The 25,266-nt window shown below is 38.6% G+C and overlaps 1 protein-coding gene across 1 annotated transcript in view; it reads right to left on the bottom strand.

The window, feature by feature from the left end:
• Window positions 1-828: 828 nt before the first annotated feature.
• The window catches only part of HGFAC (HGF activator), a 40,927-nt gene continuing 16,489 nt past the window's right edge, over window positions 829-25,266 (bottom strand). The window contains exons 7-14 of the mRNA XM_009817692.2: window positions 24,638-24,748; window positions 13,284-13,458; window positions 10,851-10,936; window positions 9,652-9,892; window positions 6,936-7,075; window positions 4,669-4,809; window positions 3,453-3,601; window positions 829-999 (exon numbers count right to left, since the gene is read on the bottom strand). Coding sequence (XP_009815994.2) covers window positions 829-999; window positions 3,453-3,601; window positions 4,669-4,809; window positions 6,936-7,075; window positions 9,652-9,892; window positions 10,851-10,936; window positions 13,284-13,458; window positions 24,638-24,748 — 1,214 coding nt within the window. The remainder of the gene's footprint in view (window positions 1,000-3,452; window positions 3,602-4,668; window positions 4,810-6,935; window positions 7,076-9,651; window positions 9,893-10,850; window positions 10,937-13,283; window positions 13,459-24,637; window positions 24,749-25,266) is intronic.

The raw sequence follows: 25,266 nt of genomic DNA, 5'->3' as shown, positions 1-25,266 counted from the left end.
TTAAAAAACGTTCAGGCATTTATTATCAAGGTGAAGTATTTCCACTGCTATCCTCAGGGTGAGGACCAGCTCACAGCTTGCAAAAGGTCCTAACTGCATCAACCTGAAGTCAGATGCACTGACTTCCAATATTTTTCAGCAAGAAACTTGCTGCTCTCAAGAGGTTTTGCATTAACCTTGCTGGAAAATTGCACACCAGATTCAGCAGAGCTCTGAAGCACATTCCTAATTTTATGTCAGGGGGACATAAAAATGTGCTTACGTGTTTGGTTGAATCAAAACCTAAACCCTCTGTTTTTTCCCCAGAACTGGTTTGCTGCGGTTAGCTGAGGAGCAGCTTCACCTACGTTGCTCTATTGGTGTCTCTCAACCTGAACTTCAAGAGATCACTTCGGATGGAGAGGGAATTTCATTTTTGGTGTTTCTTTTTTTATCTCATCTGAGAATACAAGGACAATGTGGTTACAGGTTGGTTTGGGGGTTGACAGCTCCACCAGAAACTGTACAAAAACATTCAAATAACTATGTAATCCACCAAGCAGACAAACAGTTGTAGATTTTGGTACACTCTCTCAACATGTTTGTTTTACTAAGCCAAATAAAGACAGTCTCATATATTGAGCTATCCACAGCCCTAAAATTCTAGATCAAGGATGCTGACATCAGATGGGTTACGCCCACTTTAGGTGGTCTGGTTTGGAATTGCTACGAATTACTATGACGGTTTTCATACTAACTTACAATAAAATATGCCTTCAATGAAACAATGCTTTCAATGAAACAGAAAGACTTCTGAACCCTGCTTCAAATGTTAGCATGTTTAAATGTTCAACTAGTTTTTCGGGGGGCTATCTTCTCATTAATCCAGTTTACATAGTTTGTCATTCGTGTATATACTCCAGGTTTGTTGACTCTGCCACAGCCATCTCCCCAGCTGATAACTCCATAGAGGTAAGAGATTTCATTTTTCTCACAGGCCAGAGGTCCACCAGAATCTCCCTGTGTTAAAAGTAAGGAAAAATTATGTAATTTGATAGAAAGCAGTCAGAAAAAGATCAGTTTGGGAAAAGTCCTAAATTAAGAATGTTTGCATGTGAGATTTAAACTAAAAAAAGTAATATGGAAGCAGTGGTCTACTGAAGTTTCACTGTAGAAAGCTTTTTTCAGTCATACCTCTAATATGATGGTGGGATTTTTTAATTCCATGTTGAACAGAAGTATCAGAATATCAGATTTTGTTTAAAAAACTGAAAATCTTTTAGATTCAGACACCTACTGAAGAGCACGGTTGATTTGGGTCACTTCCAATGGGACTAAACAAGTCTTTGAGGCTCGTAATATGTAATTGTAATATGGGCCACTGTAATACAGGCTCTGCATGGATGGATTACATAAGGCAGAGAATATTTGGAGAGTTTCTCAATGCAGTTTATTGCAACTGTCAGAGATCATGAAAGCTTTCAAAGAAAGGCGTTGCATACATACACACTTTTCCATGTGGCTGTGGGATGCTATAATTTTATGTGGCATATGGGTTTTTTGCATCTGTTGAATTTGATGCTACTGAGCATTTACCTTGTCATTAAAACCATAAATCAAAAATAAGACCAAAGTAATGTTTGATGACACACTACAGCAAGGATGAATTTAGAACACTTCTACTTATTTAAAAGCTTGCAAGCATTCAGGAAAAGGTCTTTATTATTATTACTCTTAGACTGACTTTCTACAGAAATGAAAATGTTAGAAATGAAAAGAAAAATGTGACTTGAACAGTACTGGTGAAAGGAGCCACCACTCTAGTTATTTGAGACTTCGGAGAAATTTATTTTTTCCTATTTAAAAAGAAAATCCCAAAGTAAGTAGGAAAATTGTATTGCCTTTATACTAGGAGATTTCTGTGATAAATGAGGGACATCAAATTAAGTTTTGGATCTGAGATCAATTTAATTCTCAAAACTTTGGTATCAGTGCATCGATTCAAAAAAAAAAAGTTTCCAAGAAAATCTTTAAAAAATAATCAAGTAGAACACAGTATCTACTTGGAGTTTCTTGATCTTAAAATATTTTTATAGATAACAGATGGTGTATAGTTTAATTTCCTAAGCATACATTGAGAAAACTCAGAGGTCAGCTTCATTTGTTGTGACATTAAGAGATCTACACTATTCCTTCTTAGACCACACTACAAGTCTGCCAACAGGAAAAAAAAATGAATTATTGATTCACTAATAATGATGTCATGTCATGAGCACTGTTCTTCAGCAATATCTGTGACTCTAAATCACTGTCTCAGAATTTGCAACTCTCTCCAGACCACTTGTCTTTGTGCAGCTCCTCTCTCCTTCCTTCCACCTTCTTCTTTCTCCCTCTCATTCCTGATCAACTCTGTTTTTCCACTGCAGGGAGCAAGAATGAGCTATAATGCTGCGTTTTGTGTTCGTACTTCCTGGGTAAGGCAAAGAAAACCGAGCCAACAAGGTAGTTTCTAGTTCTCTGGCTAGTACGAACACTTGCAGCCAATAACTACCATCAGTTCCCAGCCCTGGCCTGGAAACCGTGAGCCACTGCTGACTGCTGCCATTTCACTCTTGACACATTTCTTTGGACATTTTTATGATCACTATAGGGGTTCCAGCACACAGTATACATTATATTCTTTGCTTTACTTAATGTCACTGTCAACTATTAACTATGTGCTGCCTGATCCCAAATTTATGCTAATAGAGCATAACCCTCCTCCTTCAAAATGAACTGAAGATGAAATCTGAAGGTTTACATCAGGAATAATCTGATCCTTCATTTAAAAAAATAGTCTTATCTATCACCACAACAATTCTGCACCCTTATTCAGAGCCAGGGTGTGACGTAACTCAAAAGGAGATGCAAAGTAGTAAGAGCATGAGGTCGTTCCATGAAGGACTGAGGTCATGAAACACAGTTTCCAGTTGACTGATACTCTACACAATTAAATCCCATCCACTGTAGTAACCTCAGCTCCTTCCTCCTCCAAACCTCACCACTGCTCCCCACCTCCTACCCAGGTATCCTTACTTCCATTCAGGCAAGAGGCAGCAGCTCGGGGATTTGGCTCCGCACAGGTACATGCTGGTTGGCCTGCCAGCTGGCCAGCAAACCTTTGCCATCACACTGCAAGCTCAACCAGGAGCTAAAGCAACTCACCCTCCAGTGCATAGCCACTGCCTTTTATGAAGGTAGGAGGAATATGACACCCTGGAGGTTTTTTGTCCTTCTGTAGGACTTAATTGAATTGAACAGGTTAAAAAATGAAGGTGGAAGCAAACAGTGCAGTCACATAAGTTTCTTTTCTTTAGGAACATTTCTTTTCGTTAGGAACACTGTAATATCAAAAGTAAGCACTGTAACACTGCAACATTTCTGGCAATAATATGCATTTATATTCTCTGCCTAGAGATGACTCACAACATTACCTGACAAGCATCAGATTTGCTGTCAAAGTAGCCAGCACAGAACATATTTTCAGTGATTTCTGTTCCATAAATTTCAGGGCTTCTGCACTTCTCCTCAGGAATAATGGGAATCAGTGTTTCTTGCAGGACATTTGAATAACCAGATATATCTTAAAAAAATTCCCAGAGAGGAAAAGAAAGTAATTTTTGTAGAATGTGAAGAGTGTAACATGGAAACACAATGCATAATACAACATATAAACACATTTAATACATCTCAGTCATATTTATGTTGTGGATCTCTTTAAAAGATAGTAATTTTTCTAGTGATCAGATCACTTTCTGCTTCTCCAGTCAGACTCCATGCCCTTTAAAATAACAGTATGCCATGTCCAGATATTAATCCAGTTTAGGTTCTCTCATTTCCTAGAGACTCAGGAACACTCCCCCAGGACTCCTGTCCTCTCCTCTTTCCAGATGTGATATTAAATCGTCAATTTATCAAAGGCTCCATTATATTTTTTTGCTTTTAGACTACACATTTAGACCAGAATAACATTTGTTCATACTAAATCTCTTATCAAAATGAGGCAGCCAGCTGCCCCATCCTTCTCATCTGTCTATATAGGTCTCTGCTATCTCCACATCAAAGAAGCATGGCCAAGCCTCATAATGCTGAAATTCCTCATCTGAAAGGATGGATGGATTTTTCCACCTTTCTCAAGCTGGACGTAAGCACTTCTTAGCCCAAAGTCTATCTGGCCCTCTCCTTTAGGTGTTTCCAAAGTTTCTTGCTGGTGAAGGTAAAGATCTCCTCCATCACAGACTAGTAAGTTGATTATGTTTGCTTTGCAGTCTTTGATATCTACCTTGAGAAACCAGGGGTAGAATTCACTCGACTAAGGTGTCAAGTTGTTGGCACCTACAACTAAGCTACTTGCTCCCCTCCCAGTCCACGGAGATCTAGCTGGCTCACAGCTCATCTCATCCTAAAATAGATGCAAACATTTGGTCAAGGGAATGACACTCCAAATTCCAAGGACTATAAAGGAAGTTCAGGATGACTATTTCAGATGTAAATGTTGTAAACATCTAAAGGTAAGTGAAAATTATCCCACCAGAAGTCCCTTGGAATATATTTTACCAAACTATCAGTTTGTATAACATATACTTGAGCATTATGTTTTAGTTATCTTTTTTTTTTTTTTCCCCACACACCAACTCTCATTTCACTCACTCTCATGCCTGTGTCCCCATCCTGAAATCTGACATTTGAACTGATCACGGAAAATGGTGTTACTTTCCGGCAAGCAGATGGGCTGAACAAACTGGGACTTGACGGCACAACGTTGGCCATTCTTCTTCAGTTTAATCAAAGCTGCAGAACAGAAAATACAGGAGGAATAAAGTGACTGTTCCCTTTCTTTAATGGGATTGGCAGCAATGGGTCTCAGATAAAACTTTAATTATCCCCTAAGCCTCTCTTAATTAAGATATTTCAATCACAGACAGACAGACTCATCTCAACAGCACCTGATTTCACAGCAAATTGAAGGCTGAAACATTCAGCTACTCCCTTTGCGGGAATATTTATTTTATGCTGCACTCACTGAGCAGATTTTGCTTCACTGGCTTTGTAGAGAAGGGAGAAGATAAAAAATACATATGTCTCCTTCCACCTTAAAGTTAAATAACAGTGACATATCCACAACTTTCAGCTGAAATAAGTGGGATGTGCAAGTGCTCACTGCTTCTGAAAGTCTGGCCACATGCCTAATTCCAATTTGATTTAAAAAATTAATCACTGCAAGAGCTAGTGTATTTCATGCTCTGTTATCACTGAGTTCAGCAGAATTCAAGATCTTGAAAATTAAGGAATAAAAAAATCAGGGTATTTCAAAACCAAGCTTCTGAAAGCTACGAAGAATTACACAACCTACACAACCTTTACTATCCCCTCACGCAGCTGTAAACAGTGCAAATACGCAGTTGTGCAGCATCATGAGCTTGATACTGAAAGATGTCAAAAGTAGCAGAAACGTTGGTTCCCCTGTAGCAAACTCCCTGTGTTTGTCTGGAGAGCAACAGAGGGACCTTTGTACTTGGTGTAACAAGGGCAGCCTGTTGGGTTTGGGCACACTACTCAAAGAGGACTGAGCTGAGGTAATGTTACTTCACATCACGCCTTTTGGAAGCTCCAGGTTTTCTGAGCACAGCTGTGGGGAAAGCAAGAGATCCCACTGGATAGTCTTACTTCTTTACTGACTACATCTTTTTGGCCTCTGTGGAACGTGTAAAGAGTATCTTGCAGGCTGAAAAGCCCACGCAACCGCGCTCCAGCACTCAGCAGCTTGCTCTTCCTTGCCTTCCTCCTCTTCCCCACCAACTCTGCCTGTTTCTGAATCCCCTGAACTTCCCATCAAACACTCGTGTGGTAGTTTGTTTCCTTTAGCAAAGCATTTCAGCAGGAAATAATGCTTCTGCTGCATCAGTAGAAATCACTGACAGGGCAGAATGTGCCCCCATGTCTCCCCCCCGCCCAGTTTCTGCCTGCTTGCTTGTTTGCAGTGAGGCACGTCTTAGGAACTCCATGGTCAGCTGACCCTAGATTTGGGCATTGCACATCGGTGAGGCATGCTGAATTTCAGAGTAATTCAAAAAGTTAGGAGATCTCAAAGTCCCAACAGTGGTTTATACCAGGATATTTCAGAGCAGAGTAATACCCCAAATCCAGTTCGTCTCCTGGTATGCTGTGACAGAGCTCCCACCAACACAGAATCTGAATGCTTTTTGCTACATAGTGGAAAATATTTACCATCTGGGAGAAAAAAAGCCAGTACATGCCTGACCAAAGATATCCCTGATGTCAGGCTATTATGTAGTCTCACAGACAAAATACTTGCATACCTTGGTACCCCAAGGGGACGTGCCACGTTCCACAAGAGCAGATCAGAAAATAAGAAGCGAGTTGCTGTTCAATTGTTATTCTGACTCATATTATAAGGTCAATCAGAAGGGTTTTAACTTTTGACAGGTAAGACAGCTGATTTTAAACCTATCTCAGTGTAAAAAATGATTCTTAGTAACACAGATTTTCAGAGCAGATGGGGCTATTATATTCATCTAGTCAGATCCTCTATACAGTACAGACAATAGAATTTTACCAAGTAATTCCCGCATCAAGCCCACAGTTTCTGGTTCAGTTGAAAATATGCCTAATCCCACAAAGACTTGAAGTGATGATGAATCTGCCATACCTCTAGGTAAATTGCTCCGAAGGCTAATTATCATAATTATTTAAAATTTGCAATTTGTTTCTCATCTGAATTTGTCTAGCTTTCAGATGCTGTTATAACTCTGGTAGAACTAAGAACCTTCTGCATTCAAAAGCTCCTCCTAATGCCTATGATTCTTCCACTGTGGAGGCAGTTTTTGACAGATCAACTCAACTTGAAACTAACTTGAGTAAACAGAAAATAAAACTGTAAGAACAAAAATACTCACCAATATCATGTTCAGTAGGGTTGAACACAGAATATTGAGGATGCAAGATGTATTTCTCTATTTCAAATGTTTGTGTTACGTCAGTTGTTTGATTAAATATATGCTGACCCAGAACTACCTTAATAGTCGATTTTAGTGGGCTGTAATACAAAAGAGAGAGCAAGCAATTCTGTGATCAGCAGGTCAAATGAAACCTTATTTCTAATGGCTGTGTGTCCTATGAACTGTAATAACCTCAGCCCCCCACCACATCCATTATTTACCCTCTCATAATGCCTTGACCTGTTTCCCAGGCTTCCTACCTACTGTGGGCCAGGAAAAAGATGCCTAATGTTACAGTGAGTCCCAGGCTCTGTGGGTCCTGATTAGCCAAGTTAAAGGCTGCTGGTCCTTGACAGAAGTAAAAGGCAAGCACATGCACTGCTGCTCAGCTGCTCTCTGGGTAACAAACATCTTCAGGGGCTGCAAGCACTTCTTCTTCTAGAAACTTAACTGAGTCAACCTCAACCAGGCTTTGCCAGTGAGTGCAGAAATTACTGAGGAAGAAATGATGGATGAAAAGATGAGTCAGTGGTGGATATCCCTTTTCTCTGGGAAACCAAGCTCTTAAAATATTACAGGCGTGGGTCAAGATTTTAAAGCTGTGGGCAGACTGACAACTCAGGAACAGCCGGGCAGCTTCCATCTAAGAGCTATCACCACTTCTGCTCTGAGATTAGATTGATCTATGTTAAATCTGTTGTCTAAAATCAAAAGCAACTTGGTGGAGGAAGGTCCCAACAGCACATTGATCTAATGGGAAAAACCACACTCAGAGGAGAATACAGTTTTTGTAATTCACACCATCTTTTTCATCCATTGATGTTTACTTTAAAAAGACCGCATTCTCTCATATCCAGTGTCCTAGAACAGACAACTAATAAGAACCAGTACAACAGCTGGGAAGAAAGGGACATTTGGGAATCATCAGGAAGTGTCTGGAAAGACAGTAAGTTCTCTAGCTTTGACAGCAATGGAATTCAAATTTCACTCTTGTTTTAAAACAAATTTGATCTGCGTGTACATAAGTCTACAATGAGTTTAGTTAGCAAGTGTCTTCAACATAGGAGCACTCGTATGTTTTGTTATCCATTCAGGAGTAGAAAATATTTGTTGTCACACACCATGCACAGATGCAGAGTGGTTAACATCATCGCGGTTTCCCTAGTTGTATTTTGGTGCATCAGTAGTGCCTGTCAGATACAAAAGCACTGTGGAGTCTCCTCCAGTACTGAGCGCGAAGCAATGATCAACAGTAATGTGCTTAGAGGAAAGAGATTCTGGCTAATTGCAGCGCAGAGAGCTGGCAGACACCCTAAAGAAAAGCGCAAAGTTTATTTTTTTGTGACTGGAAAACAAGAAGACTATAAAATATTCTTTGATCAGTATGTAAGGGTAGGATTTTCTCAGTGTTCTTGCAACGGGAAACCAATCCCCTTGAAAATTAGATTTTGGGCCTGTAAAACAGAGTGGAAGTTCACTTCCCAGGATAGTATTTAGAACAGATTTTAAAGGCACTGAATGGTTCTACTATGACTTACAGGTGGTTCATTCAGGAAAAGAAATAAAGCAGGAGGGGTTACAGAAAAGGAAATAAAAAACAAGTTATCTGCACAGGTATCTATTGTCGCCTAGCGGAAAAGAGTTGAAATGGTGGCTAACTCCGAGGTACTAAACATACAGAAGAGTGCAAATTACAATGCAGCAATTACGGAAAATCTGTATGTACCGAACCACCAGCTGGAAGTGGGTGGAAATGTCCTGAATAGCTGCCAAAGTTAGTAGCTATTTCACAACATTTGAAAAACAAATGCGCTGTGGCTTGAGCTCCAAATGCTTCGGTACAGCATTCACAATGGTATTATTAGCTCTACAAGCTATCAGTGTATGTATTCTGGCATGAGGTTTTCTGTTTCTCTTGGCTTCTTTACTATGCAAAGGAGCAATGGGTATGAAATGATGTAATATTTTTCCCATCAATGTGATCAAACTGAAATCAGGGACAGTGTTCAGCATTTGTGGAAAATGAAATATTTAGAATTAAGTAAGAGCATCTTATAGTCAATATTCTCTCCGGTGTCCCACAGCTGGAGGACAAAAAAACTCCAAAAAATCCAAAACATCTTTCAAGGAAATCAGCCTCAAAAATTTAATAGTTCAGTTCTTCCCTTTGGCTTTTTGTAAAGCTCAGCCTGCTCTATTTGTGTCAACCAACGATAATTTATTTTCTCTAATAAATCATTGCTTGGCTGTCTCAGCCTTTTTGAACAAAACACAACAATGAGCATAGTCATCTCTGCTACGCCTCAAAGCAGGCATAAACATTCATAAAGGTAACTGAGAAGAGGGGAAATACTTATTTCCCCTTGCAGATGCCTGCACATGCAAGCTCCCTTTCTATGTCCTGCTCAGCATTACCTTATTCCTTCAGTTGGGTCATTTAGCTTCTTTGAGACTCCTTAAGGAACAAGATAAGGGCTTGTGAGACAAAAGGACTCCAAGCTATTTGTTAGCCCATGAACTGCACCCAAATTGCCAGAAACTCCTTTTGGAACATTGGTCTTTTATAATCTCATCTTCTTTCTCACTTGTTTCAGTTCAGGTTTGTTGTGAGTCAGAAGGAGACAGTGACTATGAGGAGGAGAGGACCTGCTGTCAAACTAAGGGGTGAGTTTACCTGTTAGCAAAGCAGTGTGCTGCTGACACAACCCAGCAAGTCTGAATAAGGCTTCCACCACAGAAACTCTCTCCAATATAGATAGCGGCTGTCCAGGGATGAGATCCAGGCAGAGATGAAGATCCCCCAACAATCCTAGGTCTCACAAAACTTCGTTTTTTGTGTCTTCTCCCACATGGTCTTCTGGGAACTGCAGAATAATGTACATTGTCTGGAACTGGTGGCCTCCTTCCCCTGCTTGCTGAGATGTAAAGGAATATGGCATCAGACTATAAACCCTTGTGATTTCTCAGGACTGGAACTTTTATAAGAGTCTTTAAAAGAAAGGTTTGTTAAATTATCATTAAATGTTCACATACAAGTGACTCTCATTCAGCTCCTCAGGAGACTTACAAGACTGAAAGCTATGCCTGTTCCCAACACTGGCTGTGTATGTACTAGTGTAAATTAAATGCATCTGTGAACATTCTCAGACACTGTTTCATTTACCGGTACAAATACAATACATCTTCACTACCAGAGGAGGCACAACAGAATGCATGATACATCACATCTTCATTTTCAGATTCTGGACTGAGCTTTGCCATTGCAATAGCGAGGACTGGGGCTCTTGTATTAATATCATCTATCAAATGCATTAGAACCATAAAAGGGAAATAAAAGGACCACTTTATAAACCGACTTTTCAGATTACAACTCCATTCTAAAGGTCAGCTTCAACATTAACAACAGTTAAATGCTAATTTAGGGGAAGAGCAGAATCTTTAGGTTTTTGAATTAAATACTATGTCTTATACATCTTCAGGATCCCTTCCTCTATTTGCTCACAGAGCCCCATTCACTTCTCTGGGCCTGCAATTCCCTGAGTGATGACAATTTGTACCAAAGCATCAATCATTTCTGACCTCTTGCATGTTCTAGCAGAAAATTTGGTGATATTGGGATGATTTTGACTGAAAGCAGTAGTGTGACACAGCTGTTATACAGTGTTTCAGGACAAAAATCACAGATTGTATCACAGCTCCAAAAAATGCATGGAGACACTTGTTGTTGTCATTTGATTCACTGCAAACAGTAAAATATTCAACACTCCTGGGAACAGTAGAACATTCAAAATTATACAGTGAAAGCTTGTCCTAGTATCGATAAACCTTTCTTCATTCATTCATAACATGGATTTTAAGAGAGCCTTTACATACCACAAGATGGAATGTCACAATACTCCCAGGACAAACTGTTGTCCTTCTTGATGTAACACCATGGCTTCTCATCATCATCTGGATTTCTAATTGATTCAGGGAGAGAGTGCATTACAAGCATTAACCACCTTGTTGTTCCAAGCTTCCCACAATTTTTCTGCTTTTTCCTGTGCACCATACAGAGGACAGCCAAGACTCTGAGGTTTTGAGCCATCTGACAAAGCGCTGAAGCACCTGCGAACCCCTAAATGCATGAGTAGCCTCTCAGTAGCATTCTTCATACCTAAAGCTAATGAAGCCTAAGGTTCTCTAGGACCTGAAATACAGACGTATGACTAAACACCTGTAAAATTTGCCTACAAGTATTTGGATGCATGAGCATGTTCACATGGTTTAAATACAGCCCACACTGAAGTGTTTTAACAGGTATCAGCTCAGCTATTTTCAGGACTAAATCCCATGGGAGAAATTCCTTTTTTAGATGATTTTTTTAAGCAAGGAAATTCCAACACAAGTAGATTCATAGAAAATCCATAACAAGAATAGCTAGCAAAAATTAATTTGAGAAGCTCAGGTTCTCATTCCCCAGAGAGTCTGAGGAAATGAAAGACTACCTCAAGAAAATACTGTATTTCTCAAAAGGGAAAAAAAAAAAAAGGGAATGTCTGAAACAGTTTAGCCCTTTGGCCCTTTGTTACCTTGGTGTTAGACAGGTCTTGGTTTGATTCCATTAGGGTTTCTCTATGGTATAGCCTAATTGTCTTTATCAATGCCATATAAGTAACCATAGATTTGCCCAATTTACTCCTCCAAGAATATAGGGAAACTCTGAAGACCCAGAAAGATCTTCAGCAGGTCAAGAAAAAATGACATGGTAATTCAGGACTGCAGATAAACAGTAATTCTAATTTCAGTTGGATTTATCAGAAGGACTGTCTATTATTTTAAGGTTCTTCAATATTTCTTTTTTTTTAATCTGACTGCTCTTCAGAAAAAGATTAAAGCACTTTCAAATTCTCAGAACTGAAGAAGCAACACAGGTTGAGTCATCTTCCACCAACAATGTTTCTAAATTAGACTATGTGAAGAAGAAGAAATCTACAGGATTATATAGTGTAGCAGAGATATCCCCAGAAATTGTAACAAGCTGACAAAAAAGTGAAAAGCTTTTTTCTCAGCTCTACAGAACATGAACACATCAGCTCCTACACCATTTTATTCTTTGCATTTCAGATCTGCGAGTGAATATTGTGCTTAAATGATGCAAATTGAAGGGATCAAGATTTGTCAAAGCATAAAATATGTGCCCAATAAATTGCCATGCTGTGCTGGGACACCATAAATCTCATACTTAAGTGCTTGAATCAAGACCAAGCCTTGGAAAACAAGCCAATCTGGGTTAAGGCAGGGTGTAGGAACTCTATTAGTCTGTGTTAGATAGAGAAGAAGAGCTACTTTCAGCACGCATGCATGCTTTTTATCACCAAACAAATTAGGAAGTGCAGTACATTCTGATCTTCCTGAAATACGGGTCTAACTTCCATTTTTAAAAAAAAACAAACAACCCAAAACTGAGACATCAACCAGTAATTTATGGAGAAGCATCTAAAGTTTGCCGTTTCTAGCATTTGCTCCTCTCCAAGATTCTCTCTAAACGGAAGCATTTCCTTCATTTGTGGATATCCATTGATCTCATGAAGACCTCAGAGACAGGGGGAACGTAAAGTGACTGAGGAGAAAGCACAAACCTATATATCACAAATGTTTTCATCATAGCTGAAAAGAAGACTTTAGCAGAAATGCACTTTATCGTATGTATGGTTCAATCAAAATTGAAAGAATGAAATTTTATTTTGCAATAATTTTGCTCTGGAAGAAATCCAGGAAAGAGATTTGACATTCCATTTCAATGTTTTTGAAATATAGTGCTTTGATTTTTCATTTTCAAATAACTTTTCACTTTTGAAAATATTTTCCTTTATGTTACATATTTCACGATTTAAGAATTAGAAATCAAAAGTTAACCTTTTTAACTCAGCTAGTGCATTTCTTTCCCCTTTTAGATAGTAATTTATGAACAATTTCAAAAGTTTTGCACCATGGTCTCATTTGAAAAAACAAAAATCCCAGGAAAAAAAAGGACCTGGAATTTCCAACATTTTTCTGTGTCTGAGCTTCATAGAGTCATAGAATCATTTAGGCTGGAAAAGACCTTTAAGATCAAGCTTTCTTTGGCAGACCCAGCTATTGATTTAGCCTGTCTACCAGATCTTGACATCTGCACACTTACATCCCTCATGTCAGGCTGTTAAAGTCAGTCTAGCTTTTCCAAGACAGGGATAACACCTGCTCTGAGATTCCTGGCCCTTCTCCCTTCCACAATACATCCATCTCTTGATTTACAAATACAGGGCAAACATGAACTTTTCTCACCTGCAGTAAGAGAACGGCCCCAAGCCAAGCTGTACTGCTTTCTCCACACTGTCAACATGAAGCTCTTGGTAAAGCAAGTCTGAATCCCAAGGCAAGCAGCTGTGTCCAGAAATGGTCGTCTTTGCTGTACCTCTGTACTCTGTGCCATTGCCAACATAACACTGATGGCTAGGAACTGGCAAAGCATAAGACAGTGGTCAGGAATCCGTGCTAATTACACGTTAAATACTTACTTCACAGCTGAGGTCCCAAATGAAAGCCAGTGGCCTCAATTCTGTATAGTGCCTTTCACCTTTCACAGGAATTGAATGCATCAAATAAATGAGGATTTTTTTTAATAAAAAAAGAACCCAAGCAGTTAAAACCTCTGTTTAAAATTAGTAGTGAGGTAGCCTCATTGTACGCATGCACAAATAGCTATTCAACAGGCAGTACAGCAGAAAATTAAACCTAAAATTTGTACTGCGTATGAAAGATTTTAGTCAGCAATCTGCAGCAAAGTCAGCAATATGGCTGGGATTCCTCCTGTCTAATTTTAGACACAACTGAGCTCATCACTGGATACTCCCTTTTGAGTCAATTAAGAGAAACAGGCATTTCTAGCACCAAACTGATCCAGTCTGTTCGAGGTGACTTTTCTAAGATGAGATGAATCTTGTCATACACTCTTGACTACATTGACTGAATCTCCATTGACAATAAAGAGAGCTTAAGTCAACCAGCTCAGATAGATAGAGATATCTGTGTTGTAAGGTAGTGAAAACGATCCTGCCCTGCCAGCAAGTGCTGAAAAGGCCTGATTTTGGAAAATACTTCTCTTTATGGCCTCATACATACCTATATATACACACAGTATACCATGTATATTATATATATGTAGCTACATATTGCAAATATAAAAATCGATATTTTGCAAAAATTTAACTAGTAGATTGACTTTTCTTATTCAGAACCCATTTCTTTGTCACCTGCACATGGGTTATTTCTTCAGATAGGTCTGACACATACATATTCTATGACCTGTATACTCAGCTGCCAAGATCTATCAACACCACATACCAGCATTATGGCTGAAAAACATATGGGGATGCATTTGTATACAAATAGCTACACTGAGCAGAAAGTCTACACCTCAAAACACAGCTCAGAGTATCCCAAAGGAAACACAAAACCATCTAATGTACAAAGAGGATTAATTGTGACCAAGCCTCAGAGGGTTTCTTATCCCAGTCATGTCAGTGTGACTTATCCTTGACATCTGCAAGACTAATAGAATCTTCTTCTAAACTTATAAACATACTTAAATATATAACATCATGATATTGCCTGACTGTTGAAAAACACACTGTGAGGATGATCTATCACACCACACAGTGTGGACAGCTATTGCCAAAGATCTGTTTATTTTGACAGAATAAGGTGACACATGAACCGGGGCGTATAACCAGCACTGAAATAGTGAATTACAGCAATGAACTGCTGTTGTCAATTATCCTTCCAAGTCATCAGTACAGCAACAGACCTCAAAACCACAAGCAAGCATATGGCATAAATCTGGGACCTGGAGGTGAAGAAGTTAGGTGCAAGAACTTCAGTGTGAGTTAGCATACAAATACTTAGGAAAATTCATTTGCTAACTTGGCCTGGCAGACACTTCTGAGATGGTGAGACAACATTTTCTCCCACCCACCCCGTGAATCAAATTCCCTTTATTTCAGTAACTATGAATATAACATTAAATCAAACTCATATTGTAACAATCATAATCTAGGAGCTCACAGAAAATAATTTGTCTATCATCTGTGTTGCTAGCAATAGTAACCATTTCTTGGCAACCCTGCCATTTATTTTCTGGGCAAGTTGCAAGTAATGTTGCTTTGTTTGCCTGAAACAGTGTCATGAAAATATGACCATCATGCTGTGCTGAATCCTTTCATTTATCCAGGGAAGTGGCAGGTGCTCTTTTTGTTTGTACTGTATTTGTTACGTGCAAAAATTATTTAAAGGTGACTACTTTTACGAGGATGAAACAAAAGATTCTGCTTCAATATAGAACCAGAGACATATTCCGCAATATCAATGGTTTGGACATCTTGCAGATGGTGTTTACAAGTTGTGCTCATCCTTGTCAGGCTTAAAATCGAATGCATCTCTGTTTCATTAGGTCTGCCAGTCATTGCTAAAACTGCCAGAAGATTATAACTGGAAGAATTTGGCCCCTTTCTAAATCATCACTCATGTTCTCCTCCTGTAACTAAATTTGGATTACGTATTGCACTTGCTGAGAGGTAATATCTCAGTAATATCTCTCAGACAGTATAACAGTAATAAACAGTAATATCTCTCAGACAGCTTTTTGTTTCTTTTTGGTTTTATAAGGAATATTTTGGGCACAGGAGTAAAGTGACTTAATCTTGTACCTTGTGGCGAAGTATCTAGGTTAACACAGTTGTTGTTTCATTAGTAGCTTTCCATCGGTCTGTTCTCCACTCCAGCAAGCTTTATTTGACTGGCTTGCAGTAGCACCACAGTACCCACATCACCACTCATTAAAGTGCACTTCATTGTGTACCTAAGACCATTCAGAAGTATATGCAAAGCCTAATACATTTATCACCTATAATTCAGGACAAACAGTTTTCAAAAAAATTCTCTGCAACTATTGCAGTGGTATAGATCATTTTGCTTCTAACACTCTTTTTTGAACTGTTACAGCACTGAAAAAATCTCTTTTTCTCTCTTTGTCAGAAACAGTGTGTAGGTGGTCTGCTTTCAGCAGTTCTTCATGGATTGCTCTGACTTGGAATTGTTCGTTCTCAATTCTTCATAGCTTCTGCAACTTCTCATAACTCTGAAACATATTTATTTTCTTATGTGGAAGAAAGTAATGGGGGGCATAATATATGTATTTTTCTTGTTCATTCACTTCCCTGCAGTACTGCCAAACTCTACGTTAAGAGTAGAAGTGGCCTAAACTTTCAGACTATGAAAGTTTTGATGCAAATGCAGATTCAAGTTACTCTGCAGACCTATGCCACTATCATCACCATTCGTTTCTTTTCAGAAAAAAAGTCATTAAATTTTAAAACTAGAAATAATTTCCTGTTATGTTTTATTTTTAAAATCTAAGAGGTTTAAATAGCTCACATAAAACACTCTAGTTGTGTTAAGATGGCATACTTTATCAGCATGTCACACCAATTCTTTGGCTTTTAATTTTTCAGTAAAAAGCTGTTTCAGGTCTTAAAATTAAAAGCAACCTGAAATGGCAGTTATCCAACCAGTTCTAATTGCTAACTTCCTGAAAAACTTTCACAAGACTTTTTGTCACCAGATCTTTTTTCAGGTTCTGTAGTTACATACCTGAATGTTTTATGAGTTAATTTTGGAAGTCTTTCTGTAGAAAACAATGTATCTTTTAGATTTTCTTTTCCCCCAAAACATCTCATCAACAATTTTTCTAATGTTTTTGAGCTTTAACTGTATTTTCCTTCCAGATATGCATAAGCTGTTTCATTCTGTTAATAAAAATACTTTTTTCCCCTGATGGTCCTTATCCTGGGACAGGATAGTTTTAGGTAACCCTTTCATTCATCGTACTTTGTTTTATCCCTGACCAACCTGTAAAGCTTTTATTAAATACAATGTTACATTAATTTCTTTTTTTTGTATTGCCCTGTATCAGCTGATGGCAGGAAGGGAGAGGAGGGCAGAGGAGAAGGGCGTAAGTCCCCTCTCTGCTTACAATTGCCTTTAGAAGAGGTCTTCTCCCATGTCTTAATTACCAATTACCCAAATGGAAGAGCTCTTCAGAAAATCATAAGCTAAAGCAAAACCTTGGTGGAATTAAGAGAACATCCTCCATGCAAAGCTCTCCTGGAGCACACGTCCACTCCCGTTGCAGTGCCTCAGGAAGCTGCAGAGCCGGAGGGTTGAGCTCCTGCCCTACGTCCCCTGCACTGGTCAGAGCGAGCACTTCAGCACTCACTGGACAGCAGCTGGTTTGCAAGACAGGGCATTCATCTCTCTCTAAAGCCTTTCTAACATGTCTATCAATTTATATTTCCATCTGATCCTGTTTCATCTATTAACAGTGAAGATGAATAGCAATGAACAGTGACATTTTATGTCTCTGCATAAGCTTATTGCTTACACTGCCTCGGCATTGCAGGATGTGTTGCTCTCCAAGACATCCTTTACCAGGATAAGTCAAGTTTCCTTCCTACATGAGCTCAGACTCATTGGATGCCTGCAGAAGGGTCCGTCTTTTCTTGATTCACCTAGAAGTTCCCTGATCTCCTTTCCTGGGTAGCCATGAGATCCCCTCAGAGATGAAAGGTGTGAAAGTCTTTGATTTAAGGGAGCTGCGCTTCCCCTGCTGAGGTGCGGCTAACCACTAGTCTGAGCTGGCAATAAGCGTGTGACAGAAAGGAGTCTCCAGTTTTGTAGAGATTGCTCTTACAGGCACTTCACTTCATCGGATAAAGCACTGAAAAAACCCCAGGTATTCCAAAAGCAGTAAGGCAGATATTCCTGTGCAAAATGAAACAAACACCACACAGAGAGCTTTGAAGGACGTTCCTATTAACCTAGCACCACTCTTCATCATCCTCCTAAAGGAAAATTTCATTTATCCTCAGAACAAACTCTCCCTCCCCATACCACTGAAAATCTCTGTAAATATCTAGGAAGGTGACCAGGTGGGCACAGAATGCGCTGAAGAAAGCAGTTGCCGTCTTTTTCACTCTTCGATGATGAGAATACAAAGTCTAATGCATAGGGGCAAGGCAGGAGACTGAGTGGCAGCAGCCTCAGGACTGGACTGTTCCTGGCTTGAAGCAAACTGCTTCACATTTCCATGTGCTAATAGCTGTCTCTGAAAGTGAGAATAACAGCACCCACTGTAGCTTTCAGAGTTTGCAAATTAATGAACATAAACCACAACTGAAGTATAAGGGAAGCTATACAACTATATAGCTATATTCCTATATAATTCAATCATGCATTTATAATATTTATCTAGATTTCATTATTTCTCTTTGGGCTTATGATTTAATACAACAGCAGATAATGCATGTCACTAATTTATAACAAATAATTGATTCAAATAATTGTGCTGCTTTCTGGTTTGTTGAAAAGCAATAAAACCTCCAGACTGACAGCACCTAACACTAAAATAAATCCCCGCTGAAACTGTAGCCTGATTATGAAACACACAAACAGTTTTGGTCTGAGCCAAAAACTGCAGAAATGTGGGAAAATTGACATCCCTTTGTAATGAATTAAATCTAATAGAAACTAACCATGTAAAACAAGGATGGATTTAGGACTAGGAAAACAAAGTGATTGATATAGCACAAAAGATCTCTTTAAGTTGCATCTTAGCATAAGGATGGCACACTCCATTCACTGAAGCTAGACTTATTTATATATTTTTTATTTCTTCTTCAAAGTATATTCGTACCTTTGCACTTGCAAATACTTATATCTCTTCGATTTTAGCTCAGTTGATCTATGTTTGTTATAAAAGCTAATGTACCTTCTGAGTAGAGTTGAATACTTTCATAGAAAGGTTTAAATCCAGAAATCTATAAACTCTACCAGTGTTTTCTTATAGCTTAGAAAAGTAATATCCTAGATAACAGGAAGGACTGGCTCTTTTTCCATTTTATTTTTCTATTGATAATCTTAAATTCTAGCACAACAGTTACAGTGTTAAAAACCCATCCCACCATTATTATTTCTGCAGCGGTGCCCTAGGCTTTCTCTGCATTATCCTTGCCTTATTAACTCTTGCCCTACCCTCACGCAACATCCCAGGGGACCCATAAAACTTTACCCCTGCAAAAAACATAATCACCTCTCCAAATAGTATCAAACTATAATGATGCTTCTTTATCTGCTATTCCATCCATTCTTCCACAGCTGTGGATCAATACAAACCTTATTCTTTTCCATCCTATTTTTATTACTAATCCCAGTACTCCATACATGCAAATAACAAGCAGCATCTCAGCCCCACTTACAAATCCTCTTCAACTCTTAGTAGCAGAACTGCTTATCCAAGCTCAGTGGGGGACTGACTGATTGAATACTCACTTACTGTCAGACAACTGACCTTGTTATTATACTTCACCCTATTTCTTTTTTTCCCCCTGGGATCCTAGAAAATAAAAAAATTAAACACTGATCCAAAAGCATTCTGGTAAATTATAGAATAACATTGGTAAGCACAAACCAAACATTTAAGACTCATTATTTTCTTCTCACTGTCTTCTTCAGAAGAAAAAGATTTAAAACTTTCCCTGCAGCCCCCAAAACTGAATTCCCTTTACTAAAGTACCTTTTTAGTAGAAAACTGCAAACACTCTATTTCAGTAAAACAACCACTAAAAAGGTGGGTTTGCTGTCTTTTTTACTTCTTTTATTACCTCAAACTCCCCCGGTTTAACCCTCAAAGATGGGGCCAAGAGGTTTTTTTCCTGTATGTAATTATATATTCAACTATTCTGTCATCTTCCTTTTCTAAAAATCTTCAACCTACTTCTGACATACAACAACACATCTCCTTATATAACCATAAACCTTCCACAATTAGCATTCCAACTCACACTTTCTTTAAAGCTATGGTACCCCTCTAATTCCATTACCCATAGCCTAACTAGGAAAAAAACCTACTAGAAAACATAAAGAGTTTTCAAAAATACCTTCAACAACTTCATACTTCATCATGACCAAAATATTAGCAAAAACATTTTTGCTACCTAAACCTTAATCCAAAGAAAACTCAAAACAGACAATCCTCTGTGCAGTCCTCCCAATGTTCTTAAACCTACCATCTACTGTAACCCACAACCACTGGGACACAAATCCAAATGGGCTTCCCCTGTGCCTGCTTTCTACCTCTTCATTAGTTTAATCATGAAAAGCACCAAAGTCTGCCACAACTCATCCATCCCACTGATTTAATTTATTACGTAGATACCTTATATTTACAAATAGCTCTACAAGAACAGACACTGAGCTGTTGCTGAGTCCTAATACAACAAACGAACCAGAAATAAACCCCAGCTAGCCATCGAGAACATTGTACCACCAAATGATTAAGGTAATTATACACCCTAAAAATCCAGTTGAAAACTGACAAACCATTTAAATACGTAGTGTTAAACCCCACCTCAGCTATCCACATATGTCTACCAGCTGTTCCTCTGATCAGTAACCCAACAAAGCCACCTGTATAGACTAAATGTTTCAGGAAAAGGCTTGGCAGCTAATTACAGAATCACAGAATCACTAAGGTTGGAAAAGACCTGTAAGATCATCAAGTCCAACCATCAACTAACACCACCATGCCCGTTAAACCATGTCCCACAATGGCTCATCCACACATTCCTTGAACACCTGAACAGAATAATAAATTAAACAGAATAAAGATATCCCACTAACATATCCGAAAATAAATCAAGAATAAACTTAAAAATACAAATCTGACCCCTAAATTAACTAACATCTCACACTCAAAAACAGTAACAAAGCAATGATAAGGAGAAGGAAGTGCTTTTACCTAGGAAATGGGGCAAAATATATATTAGTTTCCACTTGCACTTCTACACCTCCTTCCTTCACCCTCCAACTCCATTTAACATCTGCGTAAAAATGCTTATTACAATGAATTATCTGTCCTCTGGCCAAATAGCTTCTCCTCTGTCTTTAGCTGTGTGTCACTCCGTACTCACCCAACATCTTTGCCATGGCTCCTACCTGCTCAAAGAAATAGAAAGTATCAGAGTAATTTGACAATTACATGTTTATAACTGTTTGTCATAAGTTACTACCTCCAACGAAGTTAAGCATTTCTGAAGCTAAACATTTCCCAGAAAATCTTCACAATTCCCTCTCCACTCTGTACTCCAAATTGGGCCAGAGGCAAAATACCACCCTCACATGCTACTTCGTTTTCACTTCTTCCACACATTTATCACTGCCAAAATGGCTGGGTCTGGACCCTTTTTGCAACTTTCTCTGTACAATAAGACAACTATTGTTACTCATGTTTGGATAATTAATTCTGAATTTTCACCTAAAGCCTGGATTCAGAACTCTCTCAGCAAAAGCTGTGTGCAAAGTGAATGCTGTTACTCTCTTAATACAAAATCCTTATTTCTAAAAATAAGTGCATCTTTAAGTGCAATTATTGTGAATTAAACTTAATTAAAAATGCACCCTTGAATAATTTTAAAGACCATCTGTTTTGGGATGGATTTGTTGGTGATGCATCTAATTTCCTTTGGAATTAAACTTCAGTGAAATCTTATGCATAAACTGTGTCAGAACATTTTTTAAAATGGCAGTTCTTTCTTTAGCAGTGAAGGTTTCTTCTTTAAGGGCTAGAAAATCATGTATTACCATAAAGAATAGAAATCTGTATTAGAAACTGTCTTTTGTATATTGATCTTCTTTGCTATAGATACCTCCTATGTTACGTTTATCACCTCCCTTTTTTTTTTTTTAAGTCAGCTCATTATTTGCCAGTAACTGCATGGCCATCATGATAATGGCTTGGCAATATATATACACATATATATAATGATTGACTGCAAGAGGATTTTAAGAACAGTGAAAAGATGATTTTTGAGTCCTGACAGGGACTCCACAGTCCAAAAAAAGAAACAACTAGTGGACAGATAAATAGATATCTGTAAGATCACAAATGTTATGATTATTCTCTGGTACTCACTGTTCGAAGGGGGGAAATGAAATTATCAGGCAGTAGGTTTTAAGCTAATAATAGAAAATACCGCTTCTCATCACACCTATTTAAATTCTGGAACTTCTTGACACAGCATGTTGTGCAAGGCAAAAACATAAAGGAGTTCTAAAGAGCTTACACAAATTCACGGAAAACAGGTAAGGGACTATTAAATATGACGGTCCAGCCATATGCTGATAAAATCCTCAACTAGAAGTATTTCTCAGTAACTTCCTACTATTTACATTACTCCTCAGTCATCCTCTGCTTTGCCGATGCTCGACTCACAGTAGTACTTAGGTTTGTGATCTGACCCAGGATGGCACTTGGCTTATTGGTATTTGTGAGCATGACATCAAGATGAATTAGCTGGTTTTCCACTAGAAATGTATGAACATTGGTTATTCTTTGTAGAAGTCGAGGACAGAGGACATCAGAGACCTCAAACACATGACAGCCCAATAACATTTTGAGGTACTTACTGTTTATTAAATTGATTGTTTTCTTTTTTTTTTATTAAAAAGAAGACATTTTTGCACCACAACTTGGGTTTAAGGTTGCCTCTATAAATGAATAATTTAGAATAAAGTACATTTTGGAGACACTGTAACTTTATCTGAATCAAGCATTATAACGATAAGCTATTCAGACTAAAGGGTAACCTCACAATTCAGTCCTTTTAGACAAGGGAAACTATACAAGACAGTAAAAAGGAAAACAAAGAAAAAAAGCCAGCTGTGCTCACAGCATCCAACTGAAGGGCTGAAGAAAAAATCAATCCAACATATGCTGAAAAATCAGTTCTATGTGCTCTGAGAGCACAAGCTCCCAGTGCTTTTACCAGAATGCCATTGCCCTTGTGTGATGATACTACCAGGTCTATAGGTCCCAGAACTAATTTGTTTGCATTAATTTAGAATGAATAAATCCTGGCAAAGAGTTTTCTTCATTTTTAAACTTCTTTGCAAAGCCCTTACACATAAACACAATCCTCCAGTTCCCTTTTTGTGTGGGGGTGTTAGGCAGCCAAACGCAGATGGATTGTAAGCATCTAAAGCCATTTGTTTAGCAAACCAAATGTTTGCTTTATTATTTTCAAGTAATCAAAGAGCACCTGCTTATTTCTTGTTCTAAGCTAGTCAGACAGAAACCAGTGTTACAGCTATAACACTGTCATCCTGATATTTATAATCCAGGCCGTGCTGGGTGGATGTTTATGCACAGCATTGCCACTTTGGGCAGAGGAAACTGATAACAAAATAGGGATCTGAGAAACAGTTTTATTTAAAGCAGCACGGGGTCCTCCCTGGGATGCCAGGTCGCACGTGCGCCGTGCACATGCAGCCCTTTGCCCAAATCATCGCAGCAGCATTCGCAAAGCCTGGGACAAATCTCACTAGGGCAGCTAAAGGACAAAAAAACAGAGCTACAATATCCCTCCTTAGGAGGCACTTAAAAGAGTCACAAGCCCATTTTGCATGATTCATTGATACTTGATGAGTGAAGGTTCAGGACCAGTTCATACGCCATTCAATTTGCCAATTCACTCCTCCTATTTGTTATTCTAGCTGCACTGGTGGTCTCCCAAATGGATTTTTTTTCCAGCTTGAATAGATGGCTACACCATTTGTTAACCATCAGAACAACAAAAAAGAGTACCAGATACCAATTCCAGTGTTCATTACCATGGTTTTTTACCCCACCACCCATTCGGACCGACTAGGTGCCCACCGTAGCTACCAGGAGTCTTGTCAATTTTGATGAGCCCTGGGATCTCTGTACTCAGAAAGATGTAGCCAGTGAGGTCATACCAGCCAGGCTGGTATGACTGAAGATCTACTATAATTTATGCCTAAAACCTGCTGTGTTTGAAAAGTAGCCACTGATACAACTTGAGGATTTAGCATGCAGGTAAGCTTTACAAGCAGATTTAACCCCTGCATTGAGAAATGTTAAAACTTCTGGAGAAAAATTAAATCAGAAACTATGTAGCATCTAATAGGAAGCAACACAGAACTAACATGTAGGCACCAAAAAGCAGATTTCTCTCCCCTGACCCACCAGTGCCACTAAGGACTTTTAGGTAAGCTGTACTGGGCTAAATGTTCTATTAATTTAAAGTACAAGGTAACCCAAACAAAGGGTGTGCATTTTATATTTGTCTACTTCCCACAATAACCTAGTGCTACCAAATACAGTCAGTTGCCAGATTTTTTCAGAGCATAAATCCCTACTTTATGATGGGGCAGGATAAGATGCACGGATCTGTGGGGAAGCGTTTGCACTAGAGTCACTCTGTGACTGATCCTGCGAAATGGAAGCACACACTTTTTTTATGGGCATGAGTAACTGGATTAAAATTTCTGTGCTTAATTTTCCATAAAGGACAAGAACAAATATTTTTAGAATCAGGGTCTCAGTGGTGAAGAGCGTGTTATGTTTTACACTGGAGGAATACATTAAACGCTTGTTCTGTGTGACTCTTCAGTTGTTACAAGAAATGTCTGCAAAGGCAGAATACAACACAGAGGCAAACAACACCAACTTCACAGCCAGATGAAAACTCCGAATTCCCTGCCCACTGGTAGGTTGTTATACTTACCAATATTGCAATACTTTCCTGCATAATTTCCTTTGCAATCACATACTATTTTCCCACTGAAGGTAACCATTTTACATTCTCCACCGTTCATGCAAGGATCATGAACACAACCTACAAGCAGAAACCAAAGATCAAACCAAAATTACAAACTATTGAAGAGAATCAGTCCATTTTAACTTACTTTAGTACATCTTCTCTGTGCATATACATGTTGGGGAAGTTTTTACTTTTTTACTCATCTCAGACCTACACTTGATATAAATTGAAGAAAAGGAAACTATACTGATTTCTGCCCACTGAGGTCTGTCTCATTGTTTTTACGTCTATTGGGTAATGTCAGCATAGCTATTGAAAAATATTACCAATGAACAATAGGTAAAATGGGGGTGGTGATTATTATTACTAGTGGTGATTATTATTACTAGTGGTGATGGTGGTGGCATTAGCATTTCTTTCTGTACAGGAGGTTCTGCCAATTCCAAGTTTGCCACTGAGCTGCATTAAAATTTATAATAGCATATCTAGCAGGGAGCTCACTTAAATATCTAGGATCTGTGACTGGGAAGTATTAAGTCCTATTAAATTTCCCAACTCTCCCATGGATTCCTAATGTCCTAGAAAGCCACTGA

The sequence above is a fragment of the Gavia stellata genome, chromosome 5, assembly GCF_030936135.1.
Source record: "Gavia stellata isolate bGavSte3 chromosome 5, bGavSte3.hap2, whole genome shotgun sequence".
Classification (NCBI taxonomy): domain Eukaryota; kingdom Metazoa; phylum Chordata; class Aves; order Gaviiformes; family Gaviidae; genus Gavia; species Gavia stellata.
This window is presented reverse-complemented; position numbering and strand designations above follow the sequence as displayed.